Source organism: Caenorhabditis remanei, chromosome II (assembly GCF_010183535.1).
Source record: "Caenorhabditis remanei strain PX506 chromosome II, whole genome shotgun sequence".
Lineage (NCBI taxonomy): Eukaryota > Metazoa > Nematoda > Chromadorea > Rhabditida > Rhabditidae > Caenorhabditis > Caenorhabditis remanei.
Genome location: NC_071329.1, coordinates 11701338 through 11718042, shown reverse-complemented (window position 1 = coordinate 11718042; position 16705 = coordinate 11701338). Strand labels below are relative to the sequence as shown.

At 37.0% G+C, this 16705-nt stretch overlaps 4 protein-coding genes across 4 annotated transcripts; 2 read left to right on the top strand and 2 right to left on the bottom strand.

The window, feature by feature from the left end:
- Positions 1-651: 651 nt before the first annotated feature.
- On the top strand, positions 652-1650 carry GCK72_006191 (uncharacterized protein; the record flags this gene model as incomplete). Its single annotated transcript, XM_003113645.2, has 3 exons — positions 652-794; positions 871-1000; positions 1051-1650. 3 exons carry the CDS (start codon positions 652-654, stop codon positions 1648-1650), a joined length of 873 nt encoding a protein of 290 aa, XP_003113693.2.
- A 1375-nt stretch (positions 1651-3025) lies between these two features.
- Positions 3026-5301, top strand: GCK72_006190 (uncharacterized protein; the record flags this gene model as incomplete). Its single annotated transcript, XM_053725518.1, has 9 exons — positions 3026-3061; positions 4023-4235; positions 4289-4358; positions 4414-4512; positions 4564-4658; positions 4706-4819; positions 4945-5044; positions 5089-5157; positions 5207-5301. 9 exons carry the CDS (start codon positions 3026-3028, stop codon positions 5299-5301), a joined length of 891 nt encoding a protein of 296 aa, XP_053589712.1.
- Positions 5302-5962: 661 nt separating this feature from the next.
- GCK72_006189 (uncharacterized protein) lies at positions 5963-10332 on the bottom strand (the record flags this gene model as incomplete). Its single annotated transcript, XM_053725517.1, has 7 exons — positions 5963-6070; positions 6123-6204; positions 6255-6497; positions 6638-6734; positions 6786-6912; positions 6960-7119; positions 9566-10332. 7 exons carry the CDS (start codon positions 10330-10332, stop codon positions 5963-5965), a joined length of 1584 nt encoding a protein of 527 aa, XP_053589711.1.
- A 4969-nt stretch (positions 10333-15301) lies between these two features.
- Positions 15302-15859, bottom strand: GCK72_006188 (uncharacterized protein; the record flags this gene model as incomplete). The annotated part of the gene is made up of 3 exons (XM_003113444.2): positions 15302-15370; positions 15481-15551; positions 15595-15859. The coding sequence occupies 3 exons, from the start codon at positions 15857-15859 to the stop codon at positions 15302-15304; spliced, it is 405 nt and encodes a 134-aa protein (XP_003113492.2).
- Between the last annotated feature and the right edge of the window lie 846 nt (positions 15860-16705).

Below are 16705 nucleotides of genomic sequence, written 5' to 3'. Positions count from 1 at the left end.
GTGCATGCATTCTGACGTGATGGTGTTTGCACACATTTCGACCGTACTCACGGTGATTTTCTCGGAACCACTTGGTTTGATTTCTAGACCCTCACATTGGCGGCCGCGAGCAAACCCGCTCTACTGCACCGTTGAAATTTCTAGACCCTCAACTTTGGCTTGAGTTTTCTAAAAATTTGATTATAACAACCAGCAGGTTATTAATAATGCCTCTTAAAAAAATTATGGAGAATTTTTAACAATAAGTTTCATACCATATGGCCGTCAGTTTCACAGTTTAATCCGCCAGTTACTTTTTTTGACATTCAATACAGTGTAAAAAATTATTCCATTTTCGAACGCGCTCTACCTGCACGTGCGAGAGAAGAGAGACGCAGAGCCAAACAAGTGCCGCAGTTGCAAAAACCGCGTGCCAAGCTTGCATCAAGACTCCGCCCATTTCATTTTCCACTGCGGCCGAACTTTTTTTGGCGCTACCTACTAGCTGGTTTCGAAAAAATCACCGTGCGTACTCTTTTTTATTTTCGAAAGAAAATTTCAGTCCTTCAATTCTCTGTTTATTTTCGCAATTTGTTTCATGTAATTTTGTTTCTATACTGCAATTTATAGGCCAAGATGAATCCAATAACAAATATCAAAAATCAAAATCGTATGAATGAGCGAGAGCTCAATCTGGGATATGCCGGAGATCTCAAAAAGTCATGGCATCAAACATACAAAGATTCAGCTTGGATATTCATTGGAGGACTGTCATATGCACTCACAGAAGGAGATGTGATTGCTGTCTTCTCACAGTGAGTTTCTTGTTTCTTTATTTAAATTTGTCAACTTGGCTTCTGAAGTTATTACGAATACAATCGGTATTTCCAGGTATGGCGAAGTGATGAACATCAATTTGATTCGCGACAAAGACACTGGAAAATCAAAAGGATTTGCCTTCTTGTGTTATAAAGATCAGAGGAGTACAGTATTGGCAGTCGATAATTTCAATGGAATCTCTGTGAGTTACATTACTTTGTTTCTTTTTGCAATTTCATGTTTATTTTACAGTTACATAAACGTATGATTCGTGTGGACCACGTTGAAGAATACAAGGTTCCGAAGTATAAAGAAGATGCAGATGACGAAACAAAGAGGCTGTGGGAAGAAGGATGTGCTCCCAAACCAATAATGAGAACAGCAGATCCGATCGAAGTTCAAGAAAAAAGAATTAAAAAGGCTAAAGAAGTTCTTCTGGATGTTGGAGATATTGATGAAGAATTGATAAAAAAGATCAAGAAAGACAAGAAAAAGGCGAAAAAGGAGAAAAAGCAAGAAAAGAAGCGAGAAAAGAAGCTGCGAAAACTGGAAAAGAAGGCTGCTCGAGATCCGGAAGGAGATTGGAAGAACAAAGCAAAACTGATCGACAAGGTAGTTGCAGAAGACGATTTATACGGAGAGAACAAACACTTCGATTTTGGAAAGAAGAAAGAAGTGGAAGAAGTAAAACACAATCCAAGACCAGACTTCGAAAAGGCCGACTGGAGAGATATCGAAATTTGGAAGGTTATCAGAGAACGAGAAAAAGCGGAAAAAGCAGCAAGAGGAGAAACATCAGAAGCGTGGGGTCCAGAAGATCATTACGTGTCGAAGAGATATCAAGGAAGATAATAATATTATTTATTTTTGTACATTACAATTCCATAAAATAAACAGCTTAGAAAACTTTCGATTGATACTGTTAAACTTCCGCTAGTGAACACTGAACTCGAGCCGTTTGCAAGTGAGGAAGTCGCACTATTCTCGGATTTTCGGGATTCGTTTCGTCATTTTCAACGTGAACTTCCATTTGTAATATTCTGGAGTGTTGATTGTAATCAGAGAATTATTAATAACAGTTCTCGATTCTCGTTATTCCCAAGTTTGTGTTCATCGTCGGAAAAACGGAAGCATTATCAGCAAAGAATGTCGAAATACAACGGAGCAACTGATGCATTCAATGATATCCTCCAGAAAGTGGATGAAACATTCATTCAAGCTGAGGCCTATCTCCGTAATCTTCACGCAGACGCAGTTGGAGATAAGACTGAATCCAAAATGTCAGTGGTGTCCCCACTGTAAGTTTCAAACGAATGAGTTATCTGAAATCAACCTACATACTTTCAGAGGTTCTGAGCGTTCATGTTCTCCAATCCGAGGCTACACTGGTTCCTCCTCAGCCAGTTCTCGCTCATCTTCAAGCACTTCTTCGGTCACATCGAGATATGCATACAAAACCAAAACATACGTTACTCTTGACAAAAAGAAGGCTGTCGTGATGGCTTCGATCAAAGCGAAGCAAGCAATTCCTGAATCTCACGTGAAGAAAGTTCAGCAGTTGTACGGATTTTCGATATATCTATTGTTCTTGAGAACTTCCATTTTTCAGAATCGAAGACATGTTCGCCAAAAACGAAACATTGACCACATCGTCTTCTTTGTCTTCTTCGTCTTCTTCGTTCATGGAAATTTGAACTTTCAAAAAGCTTCATCTGAAATAAAAATGTTCCAGCCAAACTTCTTTTTATCTCTGGTTGCCAAAAGGCAGTTAAGAGATCCCATTGCAAAAAAAAACAAAAACATCACATATGTTTAAAAAAACAATATATGTCTCTAATTTTCACTAGTTTCAGCATTTCAGTTTTCAAGAAAGAGTCCAAAATATCAAGTACTTGTTTCAATTTCCAGTCTAATCACTTTCAAGTTGTTCTCTGATTGAGTTCACAGAATGTATTCTCGTGTTTTGCACCTTTCTCTCGTTTTCAGACGTCTTGTGATCAAAAATTAGCACTTCGCGCGTATTTTCGCTTGTGCTCTGACGCATTCTAGTCTTACCTTTGTCTATTTTTTCTCACTTTTTCCAAATTTAGGTTTAGATTCTGAGAATTCTATTCGTATTCTAAGTTTGCCAAAATATAAGAGTCGGAAATCATACGGTATCCTCACACTGTTATTCAATAAGCTCTCATTTCTTTGATTTTGAGAAATCAATCTTATTCTCTTTCCTATGCTTATTCGAGGAAAAGATCAACGGAATATATTGGTTAGAATAAGTATTGTTCTGTTCTAGAAGAGAATAGTTTAAGCTAAGCTGCTCTGATGTGAGCACTTTTCATAACACCAAATAAATTGGTTTCTACAGTTTAATTTTCGAATGGAATCCCTTCACGTTTGGCAAGTTATCAATTATAACTACCAAAATCGTGTCCCTGAACACTCTCCCGTCCTAATTTCCATTTCATTTAAAAAACTTTTGTCCCGGATCTCACAAAGTTTCTTGATGTTTGCTCTTTTCTTTACTCCTTTTCTGCTTTTTTTGTTGTGTTGTTGGTCCCACCTTCATTCTTTTTTTTTGGTCGTCCATCAACTCTTGTGACTCATTCATGTCTATCCGAGACTCTTTTTTTCTTCTTTTTTTCTACCAATATGAAGCCGTTCATTCCTCTGGTTGCCCCAACAACGCCGCCTGCTCCGCATCGATTTTCGTGTCACCTGCTTGTTGCATTCCTCTTTTTCTTTTTTCTTCTTTTTCATTCCTTTTTCACAAACCACCCGCACTTCAGTTATTCGAATTCTTTTAAAAGTTTAAAAACATTTTCAGTTACTGGGAAGGAGTGAAAATGACTGAGCTAAACTCAAGCTTGTGTCAATTGAACTGGCTAATTGCCAAAGGTGGAATTGGAAATGTACAGGGAACAGAGGCTTCTTTCATTCCGGAACCAGTATCCAAACCAGTCGAAGTTCTTCCTCCACAGGCAAGTCAATATCTAAATCCAACCTATCTCACATCTTTCTAATTCTCCAATAAGTGCTTTTGTCTACTTTGAATCTCTAAGAAAGTCCCATTTCTGTTTCTCTTTTTCTGGTAGATCTAATTTGAGTTTGAAGGAAATTCGGTTAGAGGGAGGGTGCCACCTGTTCTCATTATTTTTTTTATTCAATTTATGACTTGTAGGTCAGCAAATGTAAAATTGATTTTCTCTCAGCTCAAAATATTGTTCCAGCCAGTACAACCAACTCAGCCAACTCCAGTTCCTGAAGTTACTGCAAAACGTCGAATTTACGAGGGATCTGACAAACCACCGTACTCATATTCTCAACTTATTCGTTTCGCGATCGAAGATACTGTAGATAAACGATGCACTTTGGCTGAAATCTATTCATATATATCCCACAATTTCATATTTTATCGTGAGAACCGGAATGCCAGTTGGAAGGTAATTCAGCTATAGAGGAAATTGGATTTTTCGTTTACTCAAATGTTTTGCAGAACTCAATTCGACATAATCTATCCTTGAATAAGCAGTTCAATCGGGTTGAAAAAGCTGAAGGGGATAGACGTGAGAATTATTTAAAAATATGTTTAATGTATATATTTATTTATTGAAATTTCAGGTGGCTGGTGGGTCTGTGTGGATCCTCCAGCAAAAAAACCACGTATTCTCAAAGGATCTCCAGTTCGCGTCAATCCAATATACGAGCACTTGTATCAAAGTGGGAAGAATAGTCAGGAATCTAGACATACTGAAAACAATGTGTCTTCAGATAAAAATCAAGAAATTCTACCTCAGACGGCACCTCCTTCTAATTCGGTGGATCCGTTCCTTTCTGAAATAAACGAAGAAGGAAATGATTTAACGGTATGGGAGAGTTCTGTATATTCATTGATTTTATTTCTTGAATTCAGGAACGGGAAATTCGAGATCTCAACTTATTCGAATCATACGACTTAAACTCTTCTTTCCGTGACGTTTACAATCAGATCTTCGAAAAACCAACCAGTCCGAATGAGAAGAAAAAAGTTAGTTTATAATCTGCAGAGGACTTTCAAAGAACGACGTAAATGTCATGAATAAATAATGACGTTTTCTATGAATTCATTGAGTCTCCAGACACCTTTTCTCACTCAATTATAAATAATTTCAGGCTGCACAAATTGACTGGTTGAAGATAAGTTTGGAAGCAGCTGGACTTGATTATCACGATGAACAGGAACTGGAAAGAGTTGATACGGATAAACTGAAAGGTAGTTTCAAAGAAGAAGAGCAAAAGAAAGAAATATCTCTTCAGATTACGTTTACAATGGCTTCCCAACAGAATGCGACAGTGAATCCTCTACTCCGAGGACTGATTGTAGTCGTTAGTTGATCATTTCAAGATTTAGAAATAAAAATATATCATATTTTAGGTCATTCCTCTTCTGATTCTGGTTTATCGAATACAATGCAACCGATTCAAGGAAATGATTCTGACGAGGAATACGATTGGGACAGATTGCTTTGATTTCTCTTCTTTTTCTTTTTTTTATTTGTCCCCAGAATACTCACATATTTTTCAAACGGTCTCCTTCATTCCTGTTTTGTTCAAACTTTTGTATTGTGTACAAAAACTAAAAAGTTACAAACTCTTCAAAAGTAAATGTTTTCTCAATTTCAGTCGATATTTTCAGTACATCAAAAGGGGCGGAGCCTAATTATACATGCCATTTTAATCAAACTCCCGGGGGTAACAGTCCTGTAAAAAGGCAATCCAAACGAACAGTCAAACCCCTCAGACATTATCTCCTGAATGCTAAAAAGATTCAATGAACTGTTCATTTTCCAATGAGCGATAAAATGTTACATGTATTTTTAGGGGAAAGTGGAGAAAAATACAATTCTATACAAGTACTGTCGCGTTAGAAGAAGGCAAAAAGTATAAAATAAGGAAGAAACCGTTGAAGGAAACTGTTTGGAACCGAATTCAAAATACATCTACCGACAAAGAGGAAACCTGAAAATCAGAAAAAGAGTACAAGAAAAACTTTTCTATACAGATTGGGATCGAGGACCAGTATGAGCACTAAAAGGTGTCTAGTGAAATTGAAGCAAAATGAGAAAAAAAGATAAATGAAGCGGGTAAGGTATGCAGAAAAAAGAAGACGAGGGGGACGATTGTTGAAATTTTAATCTTGCCATTCGAAATCCACAATTTTCTTCTTCAAACCGGCGGCGAGTTTCGTACCGTAGTCACTGGAACACTTGAATTTGCTCAAGTGATTTCGGCACACCGTCTGAAAGAAAAAAAATGAGAATCTTTGTAAACTTTTCCTTTTCTTGACAAACCTTTTTGCATTCCTCGCAATTTGCACACTCGGCAACACTCTTGCATTCTTCGCAGACTGATTGACGCCAACGGATTTTTGATCTGAAAGGAAAAGTTATCAGTTGTCATAAATTCTGTGTAGTGGTCAATACCTTTCCATTTTCAGAACATGTCCATTCATTTGTTCGTGTTCTTTGATCTGATTCAAATTCATCGATGTTGAGATGACTGATCCGTATACTTGAGCTGGCAAGTAACGAGAGATTTTCAGTTTAGTGAATACACTATTTCCTTCAGAAGCGAGTCGTTTGATTAGTTTCTGAACGACTTCTTTTTTGCAATGATGCTCGAATGCAGCAATCAACATTGTGAGAATTTCATCGGCTCGAAGTACACTGAAAATGATAAATGATGTGAAGAGATAGGATCATATGATATGAAGTTTGATCAGTTCGAAACGAGAAGGAAGTCGACTGATGGTGGGAAAAAAGGAAGAATTCAGTTCCCACGGTTCAAAAAAAGAGGAGAAACTCACTCTAAATGCTGACGAATGATGAAGTTCTGGCAGGCTTCGATGACAGGATCAACTTGATATTTGTTGGAGAGACGAAGCACAAGAGCAAAGTTGGTGGCTGCAAAGAAAATAAATGGTTGAAATTTCAGCAAGAGAATTCAAAACTCACAATTAATCATTGACGTATCATGAACTGCTCTGAGGAAACAGTCAATATCGTTCGATTTTTCGTCCACAATTTCTCTCGACAAATCCATTTTTTCAAAATCTTTTCCAAAGCACATCACATTAAAAATCTGAAAATACATTTATCAAAATCTGACAACAACTGTTTGTTTCTTACCGGTGAAATTCTGCTCATTGACTCCGCATCAATCAGGAATGTCTCTTTTTGGACAAGTAGTTTGAATGGTCGATCAATGCTTGAAGAGGATGCAATAAAGCAATGTGGTTCGTTTTGAAGAACTTCGGCCGCCATTTTGGTTGCAGCAGACACTGATTTTCTGCAAACTTGCACCATTTCCTTCCGAATTCATTCACTTTTTTAGACTGCGTCAGTCTCAAAAATCAGAGAAAAATGGGTGGAGAGAGGACACCAACAAATGAGGACCTGGTGGAGACGGGAGGAAGAGAGGAAACCTGAGAAGGTCTCGATGACGCCAATCGGGTTAGATAATGAATGACAGAATAAGTAACGAGGAGTGCCGGTGTTGGGTGACATTCAGAGAATGAAAAAATAAAGGGACCGCCCGTTTTATTCTGGTCTTTGACAGCTCGAATTGGCTGGAAATGGAGACAAAGTGATGGGAAAATGGGAAAGACAAAAAGGAAGTGAAGGGCAGACCAAGGAATAGGAAGTGGGATGATTTACTTAGAAGTAGAAGTTTGAAGTTAAACTGAACGCCTAGATGAGATTCTATTCATTTTTGAAAGGAACGACAACTATAGTATAGCAGTTACACAAGAAACAACATAACCAACAACACATATCTAATACTAAAATGAGAGAAATGTGTTCGACCTTGCCAATCTTCTCTAAAGAAGAAGAAAGAAGAAGCCAATGCCCTTCAGATTTCAAAAATCTTCTGGTGACGTTCACAACTTGTTACACTCTAACCCATCTACTACTTCTTCAGATTGTTCAAAGAGGGAATCTTCTCTGGTCTACAGTACGGGAAAATGATTACCAGAGCGAAGGGCGCCGCGCATTTTCTTTTTATTTACTTTTCGCGCCTGAGTTTGTGCTGAATTTTGAACAAAATGGAGTCACATAACCGCTGAGGTAAACTTATAAACTCGGAGCAAAGAGAAAGCAAAAGAGCACAAGTGTCTGGGACTGTAAATGAAAAGAAAAAAGAGCAAAGGAGAGAAAAAACAAAAGTTAACGGTTTTTGACCTATTTTTATTTTTTGTTCCAAGAAATGAAGGGAAATGATCATCAAAACAGAATCAAAACAAAACAAGATTGAGTCGAGTCGGAAGAAAACTTCACTGTCAGTCCGGCCAAGAGAAAAGAGAAAACACTCATTTTATGAAGAAGGATGAAAGGGGGTAAACAGTACTGGAAAAGTAGATAAGAGCAAAGAACATGAAAGCTCTTTTTGTCTGTTGTAAATGTTTGACAATATGACAGAGATTAGCACTCAAACGAACACATGACACAGATGAAATGGAAGTGGAAAACGAGGGACGGTGGACGAAATTTATGGAAATTCAGTGAATTTTTAGTTTTGTTGTTCCTAGAAGAAGTGTACTGACTTTCAACAATGTTTTGCTTTTGGCCTTTCCTTTTTTCCAATTTCCGTTTTTTGTTCCTTTCCTCCCTCGACTCCGAAAAAGAAATAACTTCCAACTCCTGGAATTCCTGTTGTTTTCTTTCACTTCTTCTCGGTAGAAAAAGTACATTATCTCTCTTCATTAATTCCGAACAACCTCCGGTAATTCAATTATTAATTTTCGAAAAACGTCGCAAAAACGGTTAAGAATTGTCAGATTGATTCGAGCGGAGAGGGAAAAAAGAGAGAGATTTCCAAGAGGGTGATCATGAAAAACGACAGAAAAACGAAGAAGACTTTACAACAGATGTTGGTGCTTTGAAGAAGAAGAAGAAGGGTGGAGAAGAAGGAAAAGAGTTATTTGAGAAAGACCCCGGGCACATGTGTTGTCATTCGAACTTTTTTGTGTTTCCTCAAATGAGCTTGTGATAACGAAAAGATAAATGGAAGTATTTTGAAGGAAGTAAAAAAGAGAAAAGTAGGGACAAGTGGAGTGAAAAAAGAATGAATAAGATTGAGAACAATGAATCCTAAATGGAGAGAAATCTGTTTTTGTTTTCTGCTCGATCGACTTTGGCTTTATTCTCACGCGAGGAGCCGATCCACTTGACCATTTGGACAGAAAAAACGGTCTCTCTGGGATAAGATAATAAATATAGTTCAGCACAAGCTACTACTTTTTATCTTTTTTCGTTTTTTCTAAGCAAGCGGCGAGAACAATCACAAAATGAGACACAAGTAGCTGATATTTTGTGTTATATTATGAAAGGAGGCGGAGTAAAAGACTTACGAATGATCCGAATCAAAAACTGAAAATGAATGAGTTATTCAGTCACAAGTATCGAATCAAAAACATGCGGGAGGGGTTCACGATTATAAAATTTAAATGTAACAATATGGTAAATGAACGATAAAATGAACGAATTGGGGGTTGTTTTGAATGGTAAAATGATCGGATTAAATGTTGAGAAGGAAGTAAAATTGAACTAAATTAAAGTTTCCAGTCTATCGAAAATTGAATTGACCCAACAAGTCAAAAAGAAGTGAAATTTTGTATCTGTTCGAAGTATCTTTTCATTTTATAATTGATCACAGATCGAAGTGTAGACAACCCGATAGTGAAGACTTCGCCCACATTTTATCGTTTTTGCAGAGAACAAAAAGATTCACTTACTTTCTTTTTACAACCTTTTTAGTTGGGACGATTGGTGGTGCCGAGAATGTAGCAGAGACAGGAGGTAGAGTACAAATAAATGAGGTATCAGGAAGAATAATTTTGCATCGAGCAGATGATTGAGATCTGATGAATGAGCAGCTTGTGAAAGTCGTAATTTCTTTGATAGGCTCTTCAGTTGGTGGCTCGGATTTGAGATGATCAAATAGCTGAACTGGAATGAAGTCTTCCGTTTCTAATTCAGCAGTACTTTCTTCTTCATTTTCCACATCATCAATATCAGAAAAAAGTCCAGAATCTGTGAGTTCCACTGGAATCTCTTGAAGTCTCTCTTTCTCTTCTTTGAAAGATTGAGTATTGATTTCATATGGATTCAGATATTCTTCTTCATCGTGAATAATTATTTGAGGAACATCAACGAAAGAAGATTCAATATCTTGTGTAGATAAGTCATCATGTTCTTCGATTTTGTCAAGAATCCCATTAAGAACATCTTCGACTTCGTTACGAACTATTTCATCATGAAGTTCCAAGAGTTCTTTAGGATCCTCAAAATCGCATTCCACTTGAATGTCCACAAAATCATCAAGAAATTCTTTTTGACTTGGACTCAGTTCCTCATTTTGATCGAGGATTTCAATTGGAATCGATCGGAACAAACTGACGATTGGATCAGTTAAAATTGACAAAAATGAGCGTTCATTTCCATCAAAATGGTCATGATGATGATGATGATGATGAAGTGGATGAGATTGGGATAATACCATTATAGACGGAAATAGTAGAAAGAAAGAGGGGACGAAATGAGGAGATGCTTAGGTTGAAAGTTTTGTGGATTGAGGTTGTGTAGATAGATGAGGGGGAAGGGCAAACAGTACGAAGAAAGAAAGAAAGAGGATGAATAGGGAGTGTTGAGACTGAAGAGGAGTAGATTCGATCGCCATGAAGACGATTCTTGGGACTCCGTGCTGTCTGCTTTGACACATTTCCGAGAAACTTTTGGACGTTCTTTATCATTTTCTGCAGCACACTATTCAACTGTGATTGACCATCAATCAGTCGGTCACACTCATTCTTTGATCAAAATAATGGGCAAAGATCTAGTGAAGTACAGGCATTTGAGACTGTAAAATAGACTGTAAAACAGATGAGTTTGTACTTAATGTCTCCCTCTCTCGTCTACACATTTCCATTGATCATTTGAGTCATCAATCGGAAGATCTGATCCTTTTTATTGGACATCAAATAAACTCCGATGGTGGTTTAATGGTTTGTTTCGCCCCCATTCATTCATTCGTTTCCCTTCTGATCCCTTGTAGAACACCCCCTCAAATCGGCGGCGGTGAAGAGGCTAGAGCTCTCGAAATACATACAAACGATCTACTACTACAAGTGTTTTTTTTCGTGTTTGAGGAAGAGTGAGAGACAGAAAAGAGCCGATCGAGCATACTGTACTTTTGGGAAATGAGGAAAACTTCCAAAAGTTCAGTTTTTCTCTGATAGTTTGCAGGATGGAATGGTATCAGTTTCACGTGTATTGTGAACTACTGATCCAAATAATCACGTGAGTGAAACTGTAGAAATATCAGAGAAATTATGGAAGTTTACATTGTAAAAGAGTACACAAACAAGTGAGTGAAGCAGACTTAACGACTCTCCAAATTCTTATATTTGTCACTGAGAAGGTTAGAGGTCAAAGGGAAAAGTAAAGGATTGTAAATAGATACTATGAGAATACCTGACTTTTCAAATTCAACTCATCATAATGAACACCCGAGGAGAAAAGGAATTCTAGTAGTCACTTGCAGAAAGTTATACTTTTTGCAATGAAATTGGCAGATCGAATTCTTCTTATTACAATTAAACTAGTTTTTCAAGACGAGAAGAAAAAAGTGAGTGAGAGGAGAGAACAAGCGAAGGTACATTTTATATCCATTTGAGATGTAAAAATAGAAAAAATTGATACGATATCATATGAAGGATTAGGGAATCAAAGTTTATATACTTTTGTTTTTTTTATTGAATGATGTGAAAGAGTCAGTTGAGATGAGTACTGTAGGACGGAGAGCAAATAATAGAGATGCCTAATGATTTCATTTCATTTTGAACACCAAGAAGAATTAAAAAATTCTGTCAAATGGGTGTACAGATCGAATAGTCTTTTCTCGTTATCAGTAAATTCAGTTCCAAATTTTAATTTCCCCGAATTGCAGAACAATGGATGGGAAAGAGAATGTGATGATAGACTGATAATGATTATTGTCCAATTTTCCAATGATAACCATCCAAACGGCTAGCAAAGCGAAGCAGTAAAAAGTAATGCAAACAACCACAAAATGAATCAAATGGGAGTAGAATAGAGGGGAGAGTGAGGGAATCAAATGGGGTACGAAACTAGAGGTTAAGAGAGAGAAGGACCAACAAACCGATTCATTTAATGTCTCTAGTATGATCGTGTGCACCGTATGATCAATGTGAAACAAAAGTTGGACAAGAATGGGAACATGAATGAAAAAGAGAATGGAAAGAGGGAGAGAAAAAGGGAATGAGGAATAAAAACTGTTTTCATCATGAATAAACCAGTGACCAAACTGGAAAAGGAGACTTGTTTTGGGAAAGAATGAAATGTTTATTCCTTATAGGAAAACATCTGAAATGATGCTCAGCGATTTGTTGTATAGAATATAATCAAATTAATGTTCAAAACAATTCCTGTCGGAATTTCACGAGTGTTTTGGCATCGGTTTGAATTTATTTTACTTAAAACTTAAAATTTACAGCTTGAAAAACTGAAACACGCGAAAATTTAAACTTTTCTGCGCCTTCTGGTTGTTAAATTTCGAAAGATTACTGTTATTTTGAAACGCCTCTTCCTCGAATACAGTTTACTTTGATGAACTCTAACTCTCGTTGAAAAAAATGAAAAAAACGTTGACTCAATGTCAATTAAATCAGCAGATTTCGCAAAGCTATCACCAGTCGGATTTCACTTTTCGAAACTTCAAACAAAAAGAAATTGAAATTCAATTAAACTACAGTATACCCTAATTGAATTACATACAAAAGAAGACTGAGAACGAGCAAAACAAAATTAAATCACAACATTCTTCTGCTTTTCTCCGAAAATTCCATCAGGAAGCATCCGTGGAACAAAAACAAAACAATTTACAGAAAGTGCATGACGCACGCTTCTTTTTTAAATTGTTTGCCCCCTTTCCGTTATAAAACAGCTGTCTTTTGTTATAGGAAGAAGCGTGTTTCCTCTGATGAAATGCATGATATCAATAGACTATTTTCACAGACAGATTGACAGAGTGTCTATGACAAAATGTTGTCTTTTCTCAATATGCCATCTTCAGATCTATGTCTCGATTTTCGATCATTCTCATAATTTTCCATGCCAAAAACGGATTGTTTTTTCGGTTACATCGTTTTCCCAAGGTCGTTCTCTCTTGTGAGAGAAGACGAAGAGCTGATATCAGTTCAGAGAATCTATTCCGAGAACCAAATAGAGAAAGGTGTCAGAAAGATGTTAAAGAGAAGAAGAAAAGAAAAAGAAAAGAACAACAAGAAGAAAAACGAAAATAACCGAAACAAACGAAATGGAAAAGCATCGAAACCCAAGGGCAATTGAACCCAACGTGTGAAATTCACGTGTTTCTTTTTCTTTTGGGTCCGAATGATTTGGGGGTCATCAGGGGAGAAGCGAGAGAGGGTTCGGAGGGTAAGAGGACCAGTGTAACACAGAAAAATGAGCCGTTGTGATCTTCGTATCACATGTAAGATGATCTAGAGAAACTGTATATGTTTTGTTTCGTTGCTTTTTTCGGAGGCTAAAGGAGGAGTCAAATATGAATGAATCATCAGAACTGTATCACATGGATGCATTACAGTCTGGAGACCGGAAGAGTGTCATTGAATCAGATCATGTGAAAGCAGTTGTACCCATTGGAATGAGCAATTGGGTTGAATGGGTTTTTTGTTTCGAGTTTATGTTATATACAAGCGTAGATTCAATTTAGTAAAGTATATAGAAAAACAAAAACACAACCTAATTCTGTTAATATGATAGAAGAGGCTAACATTGAGTTCCAGAAGAATTAGTTATTCTAGGAAAAAAGATTCTACTGTAAGCGTTCACAAAAGCAGTTGAGAGTTCGAATGCGTGGCGTCGAAGTACAGGTGACATTCTAAAAAGGGGTTGTTATACTATAAATAACAAGACTTAAAATAATTTATAAAAAGCGGAATGGATTTGTAAGAATTTCTCTGCTCAATCAAAAAAGGGAATTACGGCCTTTGAAGGTAAAGATTTACTCAAACAAATTATCCTCGGAGTTCGAAATAGCTCAATTATGGTATTGGCCTACAAATATTCAAAAGTTTCAGAAAAAGATCGACATGGCTGGAAGGCATCATGCATATTGCTATGTATTTGAATACAATTTTCGTTGAATTTCCACGACATCACCTAATTTAAAATTGTCCCTTGCTGAACTGTAACTTTCTAGAGTAGATATTTTGAAGCCTATCAGATTGTGTCAACTGCAATTCGCAGTGGTTAATTTCAGTCTCTGGAAAACGAAAAATAACATAAAAGACCTTTTTGTTTTCGATTCTAATCAAAAGTACCTTTTGTGAACATGAAAATAAAATCAGATGAAATAAGGAAAAATGATGAAGAGAACAACAATGTGACTGCTTGAAAATGAATTGAAAAAGTTCTATTTACGGGGGTAAGCTCTCTTTTTCTTTCTCCATTTCACAGAATTCAAAATGAAATCAACACTTCCGTAAAGAGCGAAGTTTTCTCTTTTCCAACCAACTTCATAACAAAATGATAACCCAATTGTTGAAATGACACGCGATGTTTGGCATTTTTGAGTAATTTGCAAAAAACTTACTCACTTTTTCTTTGTAAACATTTAGCAGGGTCACTCAAAAAATTTTGTTGCCGGTATGGAGTCGAAACACCCGAATGAAATTCAAATTCCGTGCCAACACTCCATCTTTTTCTTCTTCCTCCGTCCGTCTTCTCCAGCGTCTTCTGCTTCTTCTTCTTCTTCTTCTTTCTTCAGACCCTTCTTTTTGGGTGCCCCGGAGGAAACGAAGAAGAGGACATGAGCACTCACTTGCACACAGAATACGTTATATGGAGATGTGTCTTTTTGCAACACAAGAAGAAGAAGAAATTGGAAAACGACAATGCAGAAGGACAAAAAAAGCAACGAGAACGTGGTTGGCCAAACCACTTTTTTCGTCCCAAAAAAACTAGGAGGAGCAAGAAACTATTAAAACTGGCGCCGGCGGCGTCTGCTCTTCACAAAAGCAGGAAACACACAACGACGTCTTCTGCTTGCATCTAGCAACGTCTTCTGATGATATCATCCCCCGCTTCTGCGGCGACGGACAAAGATGGATGGATTGTCACGCGGGTTTCAAGAAGAGAATGGAACGAATAAAAAGAAGAGAAGCAGCAGAATTAACTGAAATCATTGATGTTGTCTTTAGCCTTTATTCTGCTAAATTTCTTGTTAGCCGCATGAAAAATTCTGCAGAGAATCGTCTTATTTATCTAAGTTTTTTTCTGCAAAAGAAGGTTTTTCTAGTCGGATATACAGCAAAAGACTTGAAAAAAAAACATGCAAAGAGAAAATTGGAAGATGGGGGTATACCATGAATGGAACCCCAGTTGTTAAGAATATTACAGAGAAAATAGAGAGACGAAATATAAATTTAGTCTGAAGATTCTGACTTCCTCCTGGAGAATCCCATCACTTTTGCGCGGCCACGACGAACAACAAACTGAAAAACGATGATTTGAAATATGGTCTTAAAGGATTTAGAAAGTAGACACCGGAAGTGAGTTTGAAGTTTCAGATCAGAAATCGGAAACTGTCAGTTTAAAAACTCACTCCAACATTGACATGTTCTGGGTGCTCTCCTGAATCCTTCTTTGGTACGAATGAAGTTGGCGGACGGAAACCTGAAAAAGCAAGTTAGGTATATAGATGACAAGGTTCAGATACCTGGTGGTCTTGCAACTGGAATACTCATTTCTGGAAGAGGACTCAATGGGGCAGCTAACGGAGGTGTTGGTCCATCTGAAGCAGTCACATCCTCTCCATCTTCACTTCCAACAACTCCAGAATTCATAACAAGTGCAGATTCAGAAGACGTCAATGTTTCCGGAGATTCACCATCTTCGAAGACTCCCGATTCCGGAAGCTCGCCGAGAGGAGAAGAGAGATGAGCAAGAATCGAAAGTAGAAGAAGAGAAATGAGAAGGTTCATTGTTTAATTGAATCTGTAAAACTGTAAAATAAGTTAAACTTAAAAAGTACGGAAGTGAAACGGTTTTTTGATTCGAGACTGAAGATTGTGGTATGTTGTTGGCATCTTTTCAAGTGGCAAGGCTTTGTTGTAAATGCGGAAAAGTGAAGGTCAATCGAGTGTCTGTATGACCAGTGGGAAGATGAGAGGAAATAAAATCGAGAATGGCAAGAAAAAAGAGATAAAGTTGTATTGGAACACGATGCAAAATAGGAAATGTTTGTGGGAAACCAATGAAAAACTGAATAGTTTCCGAATGGTTTGAGAGGGTGGATAGACTGTACTTGAATCGGTTGATTCAGATAAATGATTCTTTGTTTCAGTGAACTTTCATAGAATTATGCTGTTCCGCTTGTCAAGTACTTAGTTTTTTGTTCAGGAATGCTGGAACGATTCATCTTTCTGATGGCTCTCCATTAATTTCTCATCGGAAGTTCAAAATTTACTAGAGTTTTCAGAAGAGTCTGAGAAACTGGTCGAAAACTTCCTAACTACATTGGAAAATTAAGTATCAGATCATAATTATAGTTTGTTTAAAAACTCAAACGTATTTCTATCTTACTTCATTGAAAAAAAAACTTTCAAAACATTTTGTACAAATATTATAAGTTGACGGTTAAAAAGTCGTTCTTTAAGTTTCAGAAACAAGAAAGTACAAGAAAACTTTAAAACAAATGATCAAATCAAGAAATGATATAATCCATAAAAGAAAAGAAATGACAAGTGAAATGAGAAGATCAGCTGACAGAAGAAGTACAGGAAAATGAAGGAAAAAGTGACAAAAGTAATTGATAACAGTCAGAAATT